Here is a 19,847-nt window from a genome sequence, read left to right on the forward strand (position 1 = left end):
TGTCTTAGAGTTACCAAGAGAAGCTTCTTTCCTTCCTCTCTCCTTCCTCCCAATATTACTCTTTCTTTCACTTATTTGCTCATTTCTCTTTCCCTCTCCTGCCTCTCTCTTTCTCTTCTGAGGATGCTAAGTTTGAGAACCTCACATGTAATGGCCAGCAGCCATTATTCACCTGTAAAAATGGCCTGCCTGAGAATAAAACTAATAGAAACAAGCTACGCTAAGGATGCAAAAAGAACAAGCTCTGATGGCTTTGAGTTTATTTGAAAATAAAAGGCTATTTGCTTGTTATTAACCCTTTTATGAAATAATCACATAAATGATTTAATTACTTTATCCCCTCCTCCAAATTGGGTTGACTGGAAACATCAGTGATTGTGATTCAACATAGCAATTCATAGTCCTCTTCAGAGATCAAAACATTTAAAAATGTCTAGTTGACGTAATATAGGTTTTTTTTTTTCTACACCAACTAGTGATTAAGCTATCAAAAACCAAAACACAGCTAAGAAGACGTTAATATTTTTCATTCATTGCATAGGCATTAAGAAGGATGTAAGACTGATCTATCAAATAGTTTATTTCTCCATGGCAAACACGGCTCTAAACAATAATGACTTTTATACTCTGGTCCACACATGAAATTTATAAGAACAATGTAAGCTGGTAAAAAAACAACAAAAAAAAATAGTTTGGTCTGCTACATATTTATACATTGAAAGGAAAATTAATGGTGGCAATTGAGCCTTACTAAATGGAAGAAGTTTATATTAGTATCTCCCTTTGCGTTATGCAGACTGGCATCACAGTTCAAACTGTCAAACATCTGAGATACAGTCCTGGCATTCTGGTTTGTGTATAACTTTTATGCATTCAATAATCTCCTAACACAGAAATGGGTATCTGATAAAGTTGAGTGGAGCTGGAATAATCCTGGAATGACCCAAATTATCAAATTTTAGAGACATACCTAAGACACTAAGGCTAGTGTCTTTGTAGAAAAAAAATTGAGGAATAAAATTGACTAAAATGAGAAATACACACAAATATTTCAGCTTACAAAACATAATTTTATTTAAATTTGTATAGATAAAAATCTACCAAAATTTAAACAAAAACTTTATGCAAATCCTTTCCCACAACAAAATTGGACATCATGGAAAAAAACCCACATTCAAATAAGGTTCCCATCTTTCTATCATAAACTGATAGATTCTGGGAGGATGAGGAGTAAGAGATAAATGAGGAGAGAAGGTACTGATACCCAACACAATTTGATCTTCAGTGTTGTCTCATCTTGAAATGACTTAATAACAGAGATTTCCATAAGAATCAGGATTCATTTTTGACACAAAAATGGAAGCTTCCACTCCAAAATCACAAATAAGGCTTCTGGTTTTCTTTTTAGTGTGAGGTAAACAGTATATTCAATATTAAGGCAAATGGTAAAAACACATGGATGGTATATTAATGCAGACCTTCCATTATTAAATATATTTTGGAACACTCATGGATTTTTCAAACATATGTTGGAATTAGAAACCTGTAAAATCTGCTGCAGTGTGTAATAGCTATTTGCTTGAATGTCTTAGCAGTGCCTTTTTAGTAGCTAATGTGTTCAGTGTAATCTTGTGCCTTTTTAGTAATTAATATATTAAATATAATCGTGCCTGAGTTTTTAAATGGTCTGTTTTTCTTTTTCATTATGTAGGATTAGATGCCCACTAAAATTCTTGTAAATGAAGCAGGACCTGATTTCAAACTCTGCCTATACACACAATATTTGGCCACATAGACCGCTCCCCAAAGTCTGCAAAACACTGCCTACTGAGCAGGCTTGCAGTGACAGAAAAGTATGAGAACTCAAGACATTATTTTTATAAAGACTAAAATCGGATTTAGGCTGTCTAGATATCTTATTCCAGAAAACAGAGATTTAAGATTTTTCAGTGATTCTTGCCTTCTCCCCCACCTTTTCTTCCCCAATGAGATAACCATTTATTTCACAATGATGAATCATCCCTTTTTATGGAAAAAAGGCTTTCTTTCTCCATCGGATCAGGACAAAGACATCACTTCTTGGCCACACTGGCCACAGCCTTCTTGGCTGCATCCTCCAGGTCAACAGCTGAAGTAATGGGGAGTCCGCTATTGTTGAGTATCTTCTGGGCCTCTTGGACATTGGTTCCTAGAAGGAGAACAGGGAACAATCACTGAATGAAACTAGAGGTGGCGCCTTATGAAGTTTGCACGAGGATACACAAGACTCACCTCTCTACAGCTTTTCACTAGGAAATGAATTAAACATAGGTTCTGATCAAGGTCGCTGACAGAAAAGATTATGTGATGAAATTTATCTCAAGCTGTGGTCCAGCTAGAAATGAAGATGAAAGCAAGGGCTTGCAAGAGGGAAATGAACATGTTTTACTGATGGAAGCTGAGATGTCTGCTGATAATCGCAGCCACGTGGATCTAATGTGGTTTTGTCCCATACCAGAAGTCACCTGTCTTAAAGCCCTCTCGGACGTCATCATGGGTTTGGGCTATGACCTGATTTGAGAAAGGAAGTTCTGAGAATCTGCCCAGCTATGCCCACAAATCCATTGCTGTGGAGACTCTGGCAGCATCCAGCATGTCCATTTCTGCCTTCTCCTCACTCTGTAAAATGAAATGGGCTGAGCCCTTCAAAATGGGCAATGCAGCCTCTGATGGCAATCTCTTGACTGTTCCTGGTGGACGTGGAGTATCTTCTGGCCAAGTCATCTCATTCAAAGGTGTGCCTGGGGACTATTTAACATGAGAACTGCTTTTCTGCCCTATTAGAGTGAACAACTCCTTTAGGAGAAATGTAATAGAATTTAAGTGTCTAATGAAATATCTCACACTATATCATTTCCTGTCCTTTTATCTAGTTGGCAAGACAGAGCCTATTTATAAACAAAGACCTTGAAATATAGGCCTTGGAGAACTTGCCTTACCACAAAGAGTGCAAATAAAATGAGGTACTGGGTCAGCATGTTTCATATAAAGAGGCAAATGCTGGGTTAAATAGGAACTGGTGGATTGAAAAGATGATGCAGCACTGATTCTCCTGGGACCTTGGGTCTACCCAAGCAGCAGTGAAGACGAACACTTGGCATTGCATCTTCAGCTTAAGGCTCACCTACTCCTGTTTTTACAGAGGAAGCTGGTGAAAGGCCTCTCTGGAAAGTGACAGCATAAAATGTGGGAAGTTGCTACCTAAAATTCCCATCGTGGCTCTGCCATGTACTTGTTATGTAGTTTTGGGTAAATCATTTAACTTCTTTGAGCCTTAACTTTTGTCTCCATACAGAGCACTATCATCCTCATAATCTTCCCCAGAACTAATATCATTAAGTGTTTATCTATGCCAGGCACAGTGCTAAGTAATTTACACACAGCATATGAAATCTTTACAAAAACTATGAGTAGTCCTATTGTTCCTATTTTACAGATAAGGCAACTGAGGCACAGAGAAGTTAAATAACTTTTCCATAGTCACTTTTCCATAGTGGCAGAGATGGGACTTGAACTGTTCTCTGTAATTATAAACCCTGCATGTTCTAAAGATATGCTAGTCTGCTTCTCTGCTTGTAAAATGAGGACAGTAGAGCTGATGGTACAGATTATGATGAGAAGCAAATGAAATAATGAGTGTAAAAGCATTTTTGTAAATGGTGCAGTGTCTGTGGCAGGTCTGGCTGGTTCTCCACCACAGACTCCTGCTCCTCTTCTGCAGTGGAGTGCTATTGCTGGAAAGCAGCTGCCCAGCCAGAAACTACATTTCCCAGGCCCCCTTGCATCTCAAAGGGGACATGTGACTGAGTTCTGGCCAAAGGAATGTCACATGGCCATGACAGTCTCCAAAGGGACTCTTCATACTCTGTTTTCCCCGTGTGCTTTCTGGAGTGTTCCTAGTTGCGGCAGCCCTGGAAGTCACCTTTTTGGTTTTGATTGTGTTTTGTCTTGTTTTTTTGTTTTTGAGACAGGCTCTCGCTCTGTCACCCAAGATGGAGTGCAGTGGTGCGATCTCAGCTCACGGCAGCCTCAACCTCCGGGGTCCAAGTGATCCTCCCACCTCAGCCTCCTAAGTAGCTGAAACTAAAGGCACGCACCACCACGCCCAGCTATTTTTTGTAGAGATGGGGTTTTTCCACATTGCCCAGGCTGGTCCTGAACTCCTAGGCTCAAGAAATCCATCTGCCTTGGCCTCCCAAAGTGCTGGGATTAAAGGCATGAGCCTTGCACCCAGCCAAGTCACTTTTTGAAGATGGCAATGACCCCTCCAGCCTGGATACTTTAATAACTCTGTGGAGCCAAGTATCCTACCCACTCACCCTCTTAGACCTTATGGGAATGAGAAAGACCCTTCTATAATGTTAAGACTCTGAAATTTCTGCATTCTTCTGTTGTTACAGAAGGAGCTAGCATTATTTTGACTAACATGACTTTGTAATTGCTGTGGAAGGCAGCTTCTAAAATGGCTTTCAAAGATCAATCACTCCTGCCTCCTGGTAGTCACATCTTTGTAGAATCTGTCCCCCTTGAGTATGATCTGGACACAGAGTCTTGCTTCTAATAGATAAGAACATGGCAAAAGTGATGGAATGTCACTTCTGAGACTAGGTTACAAAAGCCTGTATGTTCAGTCTTGCTCCCTTTGACTCTTTGTTCACTCTGATGAAGCAAATTACCCTGCTCTGAGCTGCCCTCTGGAGAGACTCACCTGGCAAGGAACTGAGGGCAACCTCTGGCCAATGGCTGATGAGAAACTGAGGCTCTGGGTCTAATAGCCAAGGAGGAAGTGCATCCAGCCAAAAACCACGAGTGATCTTGGAAGCAAATTCTTCCCTAGTCAAGCCCTGAGATGTCTACAGCCCGGCTGACACTGTGATTGCAGCATTGTGAGAGACCCTGAGTGAGAGGATCCACCTAAGCCACACCCAGATTCCTGACCACAGAAACTGTGAGATAATAACTGTTCTTTTTGTTAAGCTGCTAAATTTTGGGGTAATTTGTTGAGCACTGATAGATAAGTAACGCAGATGTAAAAATTTATTATTTCATTAATACAACCTGTGTGCATTTTGATTCATTTGACTGTGGCAGGTGTTAGATACCAGGCTAAGGAATTTAGACATTAATCAATAAGCACGGCTTTCATGGCGTAATGACAGAGTGTGACGCAAAAGCCCTGATGGACACAGGAGCAAATCAGTCTTTGGACCAGAAGGTAAATGACAGTTACATGTGTAAATTTTGTTTTAGACAGAGTCTTGCTCTGTCACCCAGGCTGGAGTGCAGTGGCGTGATCTCGGCTCACTGCAACCTTCAACTCCCTGGTTCAAGCAATTCTCCTGCCTCAGCCTCCTGAGTACCTGAGATTAGAGGCAGTGGCCACCTCTCCCAGCCAATTTTTGTATTTTTAGTAGAGATAGGGTCTCACCATGTTGGCCAGGCTGATCTTAAACTCCTGACCTCAAGTGATCCACCCACCTCGGCCTCCCAAAGTCTGGGATTAGAGGCCTGAGCCACCATGCCCCATGTGTAAATTTCTATCTCCTCCTGCAGAGACATGGACTAGGCTCTTCTCCCTCTTCCTTTCTTTTTTTGAGCACCTTCCAATCTCAACACAGCTCCAAGACCTCCAGATAGGTGCAGGAGTGGTGCTCCTGATGTCTTCCTCCATCTCAGATCCTGCTCTTTCTGGAGACTAGTTTTTATCACGGTTCCCTCCTATTCAGGGAACTTCTTATTCAGTTTTACCTGAGTTCCTTTGCATGTTTATGGATGAAATGAGCTCTTGATCTTCTTAACTTTTTGAGATAACTTTAATGAGTTGTGCTTCCTTGCAACCAAGTAATCTAAATAATTCAGTTCCTGAATTAATATCCTCTTTAGCACCCAACTTAGCACCAATATTCCCAAGGGAAAAGAAATGATTTGGAAATTCATGAGCACCCAGATGTGCTGGGCCACTGCCCTTGCTGGGTTCTCCACCCAGAGCTCTGTTGGGCTGATACCTCTCTCTGCTGAGCTGACACCATTCATTCACGAGGCATCTGTTAAATGGCATTTCTTTGGCGACGTCTTTCTTATCACTACCTCCCCATGCCCCAACTAAAGCAGTGGCTGGTACAATGAACTTCCGGAGTACCTTGTATTTCTAAAATCTTACCATGGATGAAGACTTATTGGGATGGCTCACTGATGTTTCCCTCGTCCCCTCCAAACATCCACTTTCCTTTGTCAGGCTTGCTCACCAGATACCTCCCCGTATCTGCTAGCTAGCAGTACGTGCTGACCGATGGGGTAACTCCAGATGGGTTCTCACACACGGTGTGCTTGACGAGGAGTGGGTGGGTACTTTTTGATAGATCTCCTTGCTGTCCTAACAACCCTTTCCTAAAGGGTTGAAATAGATACCCCAAACTGCTCAAGGTGCAATCAGGAGGGATTTTTTGGGGGTCCTCTCAGGATTCCCCAGGGGTTTTGGGAGGGGCTCCTTTCGCTAGGAAGGGCCCAGGAAGAGCTGGCTGTGCTCACTGCCCTAAGTGAGGACTCCAAGCTGTTACCACTCCTCCCAACCTGTAGCAGCTCCAGGTGCCCCAGACAAGTGAGGCCTTGCTTGAGGCTAACACTGGTGGACAGGGCCAGGGGAAGAAAGGGGAGGGAGCAGCTCCCCAGAAAACCAGAGCCCTTCTCTCCTCCCAGCTGCTCCTTCAGTGCCGCGTGAAAATGCCTAATTGCTTCATAATTCTAGGATCCACAAAAATGAATTTTAATTACACTTGCAGTTACGCTTTAATTACAGCCTTAATTATTAAGCATATACTAGGCATGCTCAGAACTAAGCAGTTTTTGAAGGGATTCTCATGTTCAAATACAAAGCTCATCTGTGATGAGAAAGGGGTCGTATGTAGAGTCATTGTGACCAGGCAGAAACTTGTTACAGAAGGGGAAGGGGGCAGAAAGAGAGAGAGGAGAAAGAGAGAGAGAGAGAGAACGAGAGAGAGAGAGAGAGAGAGACAAATGAAGAAAGAGACAAGAGACAGAGGCATGGGGAATAGCCCAAGAAGGAACAGACATATGAAAATAAAGAGACAGGTAGAGAGTAAGAGAAAGTACAGGAAAAAAGTGAGTTTGCCACATGCCTTCCACACCAGCCTCTACCCTGATGCTGGCACCATGTCTTTGCAGCATTCAACCTGGTTTCTTCTTGAAGGCATGGCTCTACTGCCCACTGACCCTGCCCCGGTAGTTAATAACCAGCTGCTTCCTCCTTCCTGTTGAGGGAACAACTGGAAGGGGAGATGGGGACACGCAGAGAAGAGAGGTTAAAAGGAAACCAGCTGGGCATGGTGGCCTGTAGTCCCAGCTACTCAGGAGGCTGAGGTCAGAGGATTGTTTGAGCCCAGGAGGTCGAGGCTGCAGTGAGCTGTGACTGCACCACTGCACTCCAGCCTGGGCAACAGAGTGAGACCCTGTCTCTATTTTCAAAATAAATAAATAAATATAAATGCAATACAATAAAATAAAAATAAAACAGCAGACCGTGGACCCAGGTCATTGAAAAAGAAAAGAAAAGAATTAGAGGAAGGCTTGGAAATGATCACAAGTTTGTGCGTTCCTTTTTTTGTAAAATGATATTATTTGAGTATTTAAGGTTAGTTTCTTCTTAATTCACCAAGTGTCTGACATCTATTCCCCAACCCTCTCTCTGCCTTTACTTCTAAATAGAAATGATCATAGCTGCTTTAAACTCTGACATGGAATTAAGTGTTCTAAAGAGAGTGTTTATGCCTGTGCACAGAATTACAAAGGAAATTGATCTCCTTCCCACATTTAAATGGTGCTACTGACATGTTCTAATATTTATTAAATGCTGCATTTTAATGAGCCTTCAGGACAACACTTTTAATAACCACCTGTACAGATAACTGATCAACTCATGCTGCTGGAACCTCAGGCACTTCTTAATATCTGCTTGTTGAGAGCCATTCAGTTAAATGGTTATCTACTCACTGCAGCCCTTAAAAATGGAAAATCAAAGGGGAATGAATTTAAAATGGAATCTTGCTCTACTACTAGGGGATATTATGAATAATAATTATTAAAATGTTAAAAACTCGTGACCTCCTCAGCATGTTACCAGTGACTTTCTGCCACTGGGTGGAGTAAGAGACCTGTAAACAAAGATGCAAGGTTAATTTATCAAAATTTCTTCTTCGCTTTTATTACACACAAGAGAAAATAAAGGTAGTGGGCACATGGTACAGGATTTTGTTCGCAAGGTGCAAAGGCCTCCTGCCTTTTATCATAAGGCTGTGAAATCATTTCCTAGTCTGGAAATATGTAGAAACTGTAATTTTAAAATTATTATTTTAATAGGAATTCAGTTTTTTAAAAAAGAATACAGCAGTTAGCACTCACTGAGTACATATTAGGTGCAACAAATGTTTGTTGGATACATGAGTTAAGAGGTTCACAAGTATCTTGAAACTTAATCCTCAGAGCAACCCTACAGTCGACACCATTTCAATCCCCATTTTACAGGGGAGGCAACTAAAACACTGGGAGGCTTAGGAACTGGCTTGATATCCCCAGCAAGTCAGAGGCTGAGCCAGGACTTGAACCCAGGTTCATCTGAGTGCAAAGCCACATAACCACGCAGCTGGCCTTTAACTGCTAGAAGGAATTCTAGGCATCCTTTAGGATAAGTCTCTTATTTTCACTAGAGGAAAATGAGGCCCCGAGATGTCAGACAATTTGCTTGGATCAAACAACCAGTTAACCCTGACAGGTCTGATTCTTGGTCTAGTGTTCCGAGTTAGGGCTGGCAAGTTCTGGTTTTTGGGCAAAAGCCAACCAGCTGCCTCTTTTTGTATCACCTGCAAGTTAAGAATAGGGTTTACATTTTTTAAATAGCTGGGAGGAAAAAAATCACAGGAACATTTTATGATACATGAAAGTTACATGAAATTCAAATTCCAGCATCCATAAATAACTTTTTCGTGGAACACAGCCAAACTTATTTGCTTAGAGATCATCAGTGGCTGCTTGTGCTTTGCAATGGGAGGGGTCAGTCGCTGTGGTACAGACAGTATGGCCTCAAAAGCCTGAAGTATTTCAGCCCCTCTGCTGGAAATAACTGAGTCTTTTCCCCACACTGGGAGAGGGGAATTCAGTGGAAACAAGCCAAATTCTCTAAAGCAGAAAATTCCTCCTCAAATGTCCACTGCTCCTGTACCCTTGCTCTTCCTTCCTTAGTCTCCTTTCAAGTGGCAATCAGATAGTGGAGGTCCATTTTCTTGGTGACCTGTAAATTTAGATAACTTCTCATGTCTCTTTTGCCTTGTTATTTTATGTCAGAAACAGAATAATTCATTGAGAATCAGAGGGAAAACTTCTGCTATGTCAGCAGCTCTTACTTGTTTGAGATGATATGTGCCAAATACCTAGCACCATGCTTGGCAGCCAACATCATTAGCCATCCATGTGGCCTCAGTCGAGATACTGACAAGGGTTTAGATGATAATAAGGATAGCTAACATTTACTGAGCCAAGGACTATTGCAAATTATTTAAAAACTCATCTGCTCCTTACAACCTTAGAGAGTTGCCCTATTTTTATTCCCATTTTACAGAGGAAGAAGCTGAGATTTTAAACCCAGTTCTGTTCCCAAGTAGCTGAACAACCTGGGGAAGTTATTGCAGCTTTGAGGCTTTATATTTCTCCTTGAATGAGTATCTTAACTAAATGCTTCGCACCCCTAACATTTTATGAAGATTAAAGATGACATAAGATATTCTGTGTAGCTGTGTAGCTGTGTTGTATCCACACCTAATTTCCTCGATGATTTCTTCTCGCACAGTAAGAAGAAATCAACACTTGGGGTGTGAATGTGATAGTTATTCGGACCATCACAGAAGGAGCCCCCAGCTCCAGTGGCAGGAAGCCAATGGCTAGGTTCTTCTCTACACAGTTTCAAAGAATGGTGTGTATGTGCTATGATCATGCAAGCAAGGCTTAGGATCAAGTCTAACATATTCACTGAGAGCTTATGCTAGTTGCTTATGCTTTCAATTATGTTAACCCTTAAAAAAAGCAACACAGATACTAAACCAAAGTTAAAGGAGCCTTAATATTAAACTAGAACGGAATGAACGCTCTGGTAAGCAAGAATACCTTACACTTCTGTGCTTACCCGCCATTATCTGCTAGGGATAAGACAATTCTTTTAAAGAAGGGGTGTTTTATACACCCAGACATCTGCATGTGAATTTACCTTTCATGCTTCCCTTGAATCTTCCTCCTAGCTTTCAAGGCATGCATACTCTAATTTATGGATGATTTAAGAAATTTTCAAAGGTAATTTTAACAGTGTGAGACTTTTGTCAAAAATGCTGACTATGGTACACCATTACTGCCTGAGACAGAATCACCCTCATCACTGTGTCACTGAGTGTGATCGTGTCCTTAGGTGGGGAAATGACTGAGTGGACCTCACTGCTAATATTTTCCTTGTGAGGAAGTCAGATTCTAAGAGCTTAATATTGCCTGCCAAATTCTTACTTGACTCTCATGAGACATTTCAGAGCTTAGGGGAGAGGGAGATTTAGACACAGACAGCATGAAGATTTTCCAGAATTCTAGGTCTTGCTCCTGGCCTCTTCTCTATACCAGGGATCTGCAAGCTATAGCTCATGGGCCAAATCTGTTCCACTATCTGCTTTCAGTAAAAAAAGATTCACTGTGGCACAGCCATGTCCACTCCTCTACCTATCGTCTATTGCTGCTTCCACACTACAATGGCAGAGCTGAGTAATCACAATAGGGAATATACAGTCACAAAGCCTAAAATCCTGCCCTTTACAGAAAAAGTTTGCAGACCTTTGCTCTATACAATCCAAATTTCTGGCCTTGTGCTAAAGGGCCAGGTGAAGACAAGAATCATCTTCATCTGGTGTTTCCAAGCTTGCAGTCCCTACTTCTGACTCTTGATATAGTGGTGGGAAGCTATACTTCTAGGAGAGAAAGAGCCCACCTATGGTCTCTTTGAATCGACAATGGCAAATACTGGCTCGAATTTCCACTCCCTCCACCCCTTCCCACATGTGTGGTTGGAAAGATCATAGAACTCTTTTTCCACTGAGCTGGGATATAGCCTCAGAATCTTTCTTGGCACAGCACTGCTCAGGCAGCCACTGCCAATAAAGAGAAGGTGGCATGAGATGAAAGCTGTCTTCCCTCATCTAAAACATTTCTCATGAAGTCTTTCCCCGTAGGTCGTTCTGCCTCAGGACAGCCTCAAGGTGGCGCTCTCTGGAAGAGTCTTAGCGAGACACTAAGCCTCTACAAGACGCTACAGACTGAATCACCTGTATGTCTCCTCCTGATATCTATGTGCTCGCTCGCTCTTTTTGATGGCTCATCAAATATGACTTTCAAGTAGAAATTGAGGCAGGAAGAAATGAACTGACTAGTCACTCAGAAGATACCCCAGAGCACACAGTGGTGTTCTGATACTATAAGGCAGCACTCAGGATATGCCAGTCCTGGTACCTGCCCAGTTTTCAAACCTCTCCTTATAAAAATGGCCACACTCACAGCTGCTGCTCAGGGAAGCAACTTCAGGCTCTTGTTCCTGAAGGGATGACCACTGCCTAGAGTGGGGCAGCCACCCGACCAAAGGCAGCTCACTCCTGGGGCAGATAAGACCAATGATGTGCATTGGGGGATGTTTCCTTCCATGCAGAGGGACAGTCATTAGTGTAACCCCTCCTGTTCTCTTTGGCTATCACTGGCTCCATCTGGGATTGGTGACGGTGTAGGGAGCTGACTGAATACTCAAATGGAGAAAGTTGGCATGGATAGTTCTGTGCCTTCCTCTGGCCTTCCTTTTAGGGATATGCCACTCAGAGTGAGTCCAGGTCATCCTCTGCTCCTTGGGTTCCACCCTGGGGTGGAAGGTACACTGAAGTCCAGTGGTGCCTGTGACGGGGTTTACAAAGCTGCCTAATTCTGGGGCTCAGAGTAAGGAGCTCACTGTTGGTCACACAATAAGGTGCATCCTCCAACTACTTCTTTTTCCTTTGGTGATGAAGGTAATATTTTTGTTTCCTCAGTCTATTTTATTTCTCACTGGGATCAGAACCCAGGTGGAAAAGGGTCTGTCGGGCCCCTTCAAAGACCCTAACCCCATGGCTTGGTTGGATGAGCTGTGGACAATGGGAGTGGTGGCTATTAGATAAGCTAATTAGATTGGCTACCTATGGAATCTGGACTTTTAGGGAACACCGTGGGATCAAGACGGCCTTCCTGAGAGGCCAGAAGGTCTCAGAGGCACAAAACACAAAGGAGAGAGAAAGTCAGTTCTGTGGACCATGATCTGAGAACCACTACAGTAAAAGCAGTAGCAGACACTTTAATATGATAACTATCCAAAAGTCTTGTACACTTCATCAACAAACTCAGATTGCTATACTCAAGCAGCCCCATTGAGTCATCATCTACTGTATTAGTCTGTTTTCACGCTGCTAATAAAGACATACCCAACAATGGGTAATTTATAAAGGAAAGGGGTTTAATTGATTCACAGTTACACATGGCTGGGAGGCCTCACAGTAACGGTGGAAAAGTAAGGGATGTCTTACATGGTGGCAGGCAAGAGAGAGCATGTGTAGGGGAATTCCTCTTTGTAAAACTATCAGATCTTGTGAGGCTTATCCACTATCACAAGAACAGCACGGGAAAAACTCACCCCCATGATTCAATTATCTCCCACAGGGTCCCGCCCACAACGTGGGGATTATTACAATTCAAAATGAGATTTGGGTGGGGACACAGAGTCAAGCCATATCATTTACAGTATCAATCTTGGAACAGCTCAGCTTTCCCAAGCTCTGTGTTACAGCCATAATTCCCTGGAGACCTTCTCAAGAAAAAGTCCAAGGATATTTTGACCCTGGTGGTGTACCCTCATCCTTTGACATTAAGACTCCCAAACAGCTGTACCCTGTGTTGTTCTCCGTGCTTGCTTCTCTTTTTGTATCTCTTTCTTCTTCTACTCTCTGCCACTCTCCTTTCTCTCTCCTTCCCTGAGACTGTCTGCCTCACATGCTTAGATCTGCACAATACGGACTTGATAGAAATAATAATCACAAAGGAAAAATGAAAATAGCGCGCACTCCAGTCAGCAAAGCCTAATATGAACATTAAAACATACCAATGAATTACATCTTCTTAGAAGTGTAAATGCAGCATAATTGATCCCAATAAAAGTAATAAAAGGAAAATAACTGACAAAGCTACAGTGAAAAAAATTGATCAAGGAGTTGATGAGTGCATCAGTATTGGTGTATTTCTGATTAAAATGTTGATGTCAGACTGTTTTCAGCGTCAAAGTGATCAGAGACCCTCAGATTTTAAGAGTCAACTCTTCTCCTGTTCTTAAAGGGGGACAGGTCTCTATCAGCAAATTATGTTAGTGTTTGTCACTGGAAATAACTAGAAATGAATGCACACTATGATTGACCCATTCTTTCTGGTGATTCTTTCTGTGCCTGAGTTGTCACAAAGGCCCACAATGTGTTAGTTATTCATACATTTCTAGAAAGGCTAGTTACCCTGATTTAAATTTTTCCCAAAAGATTCAAAGGAGTGCATCTTTTATTTTCATACTCTGCTTAGTATTCCAGAAGAATTAAATAATTTTTATAATACCCAGACGATATTCATGCTGAAATATGCAAAATACCACATTCAAATATTATTTTCCTTAATAGTCTCTGCTGATTGCATCAGAGGTCTGCCTGAGATACTAAGAAGAAGCTTTGACATTTCTAAATTTGTTAGATGTTCAGATTTGCATCTTTTAAGTAAATGTACTTCCAAGGTTTATGCCTGTGGTTTTTAAATTAGTTAATTAGTATATTAGTAAATACCATGTGCAGGTCAATGAGCTTTAGGCATTAAAGAGGATCAAGAGAGATGTAAAAAAATATGTCAGTTACTAGATGGCTGGGAAAATAAAATGGAAAAAATTAACAATATAAGATGATATCTATAAAATGGTAACAAGTGTTACCTGCTAATAGGAACTGTTTCTATCTTAGTAGAAGTAGCCATCAGGGGATCCCAGACAGCCACCAGACGTGTTTGCTGAATCTTCAGAAATATTGCTAACTTCACAATGTCCACTAGATCATGAAGGAATTGAATGTGATAGCTCAGGATGAGATCAAAGAGGGCACTGTCTCCCAAATTTATGTAAAGAAAAATATACATAGTGACCTTTCTTAGCCACTACCCTCTTTCCACTATTATAGCTCCTCTCTTATCATAAGAACCTGGGATCTTTATCAAGAGAGAAAAAGGAAGAGAGCTTTGGACATTTCTGGAGTCCTAGCTGGTGTCCTTTTCTTCTTCTTGTGGAAATTGGCATCGTGTGATAAACGTCCTCGGATAGGTACAGGCTCTCACACTCAACGTGAAACTACCAGGGATACTCACTAATATTCATATGTGTGATTTCTGCGAATGCAGAAGCCCCATAGCAAGACAAGATCTATCCCAACATTGTATTGGCCATACATAATAAACAAAGGGAAGATGAAGCATTCTGTTATAACTGTACACTTGGCACTGATCATAGGTGAAACAATGCAGAAATTTGGAGAAGGTATTATCCATAAAGAGAACTAAATGCAAATCAAGGCAATGCTTTTTAGACTAAGGAAATACAGACTCCTGATAATGTTTCCATTAAAGTCAGTGTCTAGAGTAGCTTTGCTCACTTTCATTGGCACAACCCATTTTTATGCTTATTCAACATGGACTATTATAGTTATAGTAGATTTATATATATATATAACTATATAGTTGTAGTGAGTTAGCAAAGTAGTATAAAAGGAGAATTTCCAAGTTGAGTCTGGAGGATAGGTAAGATATGAATCAATGCAAAGGAAGAAGGAAGGAGTGAGTAGAGGATCAAAAGTCAGTCATCAAGTAAGTCATCATCCATACCTGAGAGTTGGTACTGGAGTCGTAACAGTGGTAAAAACTGAAGCCCAGCACCTGGGTAGATCAGAAGGCTGTCCTGGAGAGGGTAATGGTTTTATAGCAATACGTTATGGCTAAAAGAAGAGAGTGGGAAAACTGAGTAGGTACCGAGTTAACGACATTAGGTAGAACCAAAAACCCAAGCAGAATTGTCACAGATATAAAGTGATATGGATGCAAGAGTAGAGAGGAAAGGAGATGAGAGAACAAGGGGAATCTAAGGAATTTAAATTTGTGAACCAGGAGAATGATGGCATAGTTGATGGACTTGGGAAAGTCAGAAAGGGAACTCAATAGAGAGCATGGGAGAGGATCAGAGATGAAGCTGCAACACTGGATAGAATGCATGTAGGGAAAGACGTGTGAATACAGGGGACCATCCAAGGAAAGATGTGACAGACAAATGGAGAAGTTACACTCATTTTAAAGGCCCTTCATAAACCACATGCAGAACTGGCTGCACAGGAAACTGCTCTTCTGCAGGGACAGCTCAGTGAAAATGAAAAACAAAACAAAAATATCTTGTCACAAATAGTGGTTCTCAGTACTTCCAGTGGAGAAAAAGTTGCCAATGACAGGGACCTTTGGGAAATGTCTTTTATCTTCCATCTAAATTTTTCACTTGCTTTCCTCTACATCAAAACATAAATTCTTATTCTCCCACAATTTTCTCTACATCTAGTTGTAGTTTATCCAACCTTAGAGTATGATTTGTTTCCTTCTGTTGTTTCTAAATAGAGCAAGTCTTCATTGTCCGCAAGGACAAAGAAAGATAAAGTGGTACAAACAGATGGGAACATTTTGGACACTTTTAGTGGTAGTTTCTATTTGACCTGACATTACACTATACTCTGTTTTGATGGATTAATTTCTCAAGGTTCTTTATTCATATCACTATTAAAATTGGCTCAGACTCCCAGAACACACACCATTGTCTAGCTAGGGAGAGTGAGGTAAAAAGGGGTCTCCATCATCCCAGTAGCTATTACAAAGCCAAGTGACACTAAAAATGAGATGTGATGGAAAAATGTTACCAGAGACTGAATTACAAGGGTAAATAATTTCTATTGCTAATATTTATTAAGTACTTTCTAAGTTTCAGGCATGCTGCCACATGTTTATAACAGTCTGAAGAACTGTGAGATCTTCAGTGACCCAGATAGCAGACATTTCAAAACCCAATGGCACATTTTGTTACTAGTATCTATTTCCTGTGAATAAAGTAAGTGGCCTTCTTGTTTGTTCTGTGACTATTCAGAAGATCCAGGATCCTTGCCATAAGTCTCTCTAACATGTAGCCCACATTTTAAAGATTCTGTTGCTCTCCCACAATGTATTAAAAATATCCTGATGAGAAAAGTCTTAATCAATCAAATCAGGCTTGATGTAGTAGGATTTTGTGGACAAAACTTTGTTCTCAGCTGTATAATAATTACAAGCTGTTTTACCAGTGGATAAGGAAAGGATTATTCTCCTCTTTGAAAATGGTAACTTTATAATTACATGTATTTACTTGACTTATCAGAATAGAACTCACCAACTGAGACAGAGGATTATTTTTATTCAAAAGACTCTTGGGTGAAATGAACAGCTACATATTTGGGGGAAATTCAGCCTTTGTAACCTATTGTTTCTGGTATGAATAAAGAACAAATTGCCTGAAATTAGGTTTTTTTTTTTTTTCTTTTTGAAACCTATACAAAACTTGGCACAACAATTACCTAGACAGTTAACTTGGCCCAACCCATGAAACTGTTGAGAAATGCGCATTTATTGACAGCTCTATACAGTCATTGTACAAAGCGTTTTGGCCAACCAAACACAGTACACAAAATGTTTTGAGTGGTTTTATAGTTCCTTATCAGAATCCACCAACATCGTATAATAATTTTTTTAAGAATTCATTTTTCTTTATTACTGTCCCATTTAAATCTGGAGGAAACTTCTATGTCTCCGATATTTCTGAAGAGAAATTTGTTTGTTTCTCAGGTGTTCATTATGATTCCAAGTTGAGCTCTTAATATACTAATAATAAACCTCCAGATAGTTTGTAGACTGGATCCCGTTTCTCTTAGCCAAATCTTCTCAATTTTATTTTCCACCCAATACCACAAGGTTTGTTTCAGCAACATAAACATTTTGTTTTTCTTTTGCCAAATATCTTTAAAAACAATTATCCCACCCCCTTCATTCTTACCAATCTCTCTAACATTCTCTAAACTCTCTCTAAAGTTGTGAATATAAACACATTTTGTGTCTTTTTTGACTAGGCACTGTACCTCCTCTGGGTGGACACTTTCTTATCCTTGATTCTGAAATACAGACAAATTGGAGCCACAAATAGAAGAGTACAAATCGTGTCCTTTTTAGCATGGACTGGGTATGCTAAGAAGGTTACAATTTGCACTCCTATTTGCTACAGGATGGTATGTGATCCTTTGGTCTGCTGGAGGAGAGAAAGAAACCTATGGATATTAAAGAGTTTAGAGGCAGTCACAGAGTTTTCAGCTGTGTCCCATGTGCTTGGTGGCTATTCATTCTTCAAGTCTTCAGTTATGCTAGGTTCTAAGACAAAGAAATGAGAGCAGTGATAATGCCTTTACCTCCTATCAAAAAGGTAGCCTCAGTAGATTGACTCTGGGCTGAGTAGCTTTGAAAACATTTTCATTCGGAGTATTAGAGCCCACGGTTTGCCGCTAACACCCGGAATACGTGGAGAACAGGGGCCCCTGGCTGAGTGGTGGAATTAATTGTTCTAGGCAGGGTGAATGCAGATCCGTAGCAGAGCCAGGGTCCAGTTCTGTGTCTGATGATGTCCCCTGGCCTCTTTGCACTTTTCTGGATTTAGGCATTCTCTCCAGTGCTTGTTTCCAACGTGTGCTCTGTACAGAGTTAATATTCCATCTTCTGTTCTTTATTCAAGCCCTGTCCCCTTGCAAGGTAAAACGGATCTGTTTTCCACCTCCACCCCCAGCCTCTCCGAGGTCATTCTGATGCTGCTGTCATTGGAGACATGGCTCTTGGAGGAGGGTCTGATGTTTTTGTCAGTGCATGCCCCTGCTCTTCTGTATGTTTGATTCTCATTATCCTTTCTCTTCCTACTCTCCAGGTCTCTATTTTCTGCATGTCCTGTTCATCACTTTGCTCTCTGCCTCACCAGTGCCCACTTACCTCTGCATCTCCTTCCTCCTTCACTGTCCCCTGTGGACGTGTCCTTACTGGGACCAGTTTCACTTCACAGTGACATATTTCACCTCTCCTGCCTTATCACTCACATCCTCTCCCCATTTTCCCTGCAGATCCCCCTTCCTCCTGGTGTTCAGTTCATCATCATCAGCTTAAACCAAGTAAGACATTGAGGGAAGCCCACGCTGCCATCAAGCCTCAAATCTGCTCCATTGTCTAAGAAACACTTCTTAATGCTTAAACTTTAGCACACGTAAACATTAGACAAAGGCTCACAGGACCTGATCAAAGTATTAGTTAGGCTAGCTTTCTTAGATCTAATATATTAATTTCCAGGTAAATAATCTACTATATTTGGCCCTTTGGGTTTTCATTTTACCCCTAGGATAATGTGAGTAATTGAAATTTATCCCATGTTAGACATCAACTGCCTCACCTTAGAGAAAACGTCCTAACACACTTTAGACGGGGTTGCGGGGAGCTCCTTAAGGTATAAACGGCTTTCATAGTAATAGTGGTAGTAATAATAACAATAAGAGAATACTATGTTGACATTTGTACTGATAGGTTGAAAGTAATGGTAGGCAAAACTGCTGGCATGTTATCATGGAATCAAGGCAGTGGTACCATACTGTGCTAGTAATCATTGTACTTTTTTTTGAGATGGGGTCTTGCTAAGTTGCCCAGGCTGGAGTATAGTGGCATGATCATAGCTGACTGCAGCCTTGAACTCCTGGGCTCAAACAATCCTCCTGCCTCAGTCTCCTGATTGGCTGGGACTAGAGGCATGCACCACTACCCTGACTGATCATAGTACTTTTTACTACCACACACTCACAGTACAGAAAAAAAAATTATTTCATTAAACCTCAACCCTTGAGTACACATCGTTTTGATTCTCTTTGTGACCAAATGATAAACACACATAAAGCACTTCTGCAGCATCCTGAACTGTTGTGAGGAAAAGTGTTTGTGCAATCGTCTGGTTATCAAGCTAAACTGCTCACTTTTCCATGAAATGCTGTAATTCCATGAAATTTCTTGGAATAAAGACTGACATACTATAGTTGCTCTGACTTGGTTAGTTGGCAGACATTTTCTTAAACATGAGTGAAGTGAGTCTGTCCCATCAAGGAAAACAACTTAACTGTTTTGTGGTTGATAAAATTTGCACTATAAAGTGAAATTCGAATTCTAGACAATGTGCACCTGCCCTGTGAACTTAACAGCTTCCTAATAAAAAGCTTTTCTGATATGATGGTGGTAATATTAGCACGTGATTTTTTTTTTGATATTGTACATTGAAATGAGACAAGCTTTGGAAGATCTGCATAATCACAAATAATCAATGAATGATTTTGAACAATGCATGGATAAAACTCACTTAATGTGTAAGACAGATCAATGGGTTTTAATGGAATATGAAAAATTCATCGAGATAGTTTCAGATTTCACATGGACACTAATTTTCAATAAACTATTAGCTATAGACTTTTAGTGTAATACCAAAGAATATTCAAAACTATATGAAAAGAGCATTAAAAACTCCCCCTGGCTGGGTGTGGTGGCTTAAGCCT

At 41.0% G+C, this 19,847-nt stretch overlaps 1 protein-coding gene across 1 annotated transcript in view; it reads right to left on the bottom strand.

Annotated features, from left to right (window-relative positions):
* Positions 1-1,049: 1,049 nt before the first annotated feature.
* Positions 1,050-19,847, bottom strand: part of LOC104661533 (succinate--CoA ligase [GDP-forming] subunit beta, mitochondrial) — a 151,068-nt gene continuing 132,270 nt past the window's right edge. Inside the window, exon 10 of the mRNA XM_030937439.1 lies at positions 1,050-2,188. Coding sequence (XP_030793299.1) covers positions 2,073-2,188 — 116 coding nt within the window. The 3' untranslated portion in view covers positions 1,050-2,072. The remainder of the gene's footprint in view (positions 2,189-19,847) is intronic.

This window comes from Rhinopithecus roxellana, chromosome 1 (assembly GCF_007565055.1).
Source record: "Rhinopithecus roxellana isolate Shanxi Qingling chromosome 1, ASM756505v1, whole genome shotgun sequence".
NCBI lineage: Eukaryota > Metazoa > Chordata > Mammalia > Primates > Cercopithecidae > Rhinopithecus > Rhinopithecus roxellana.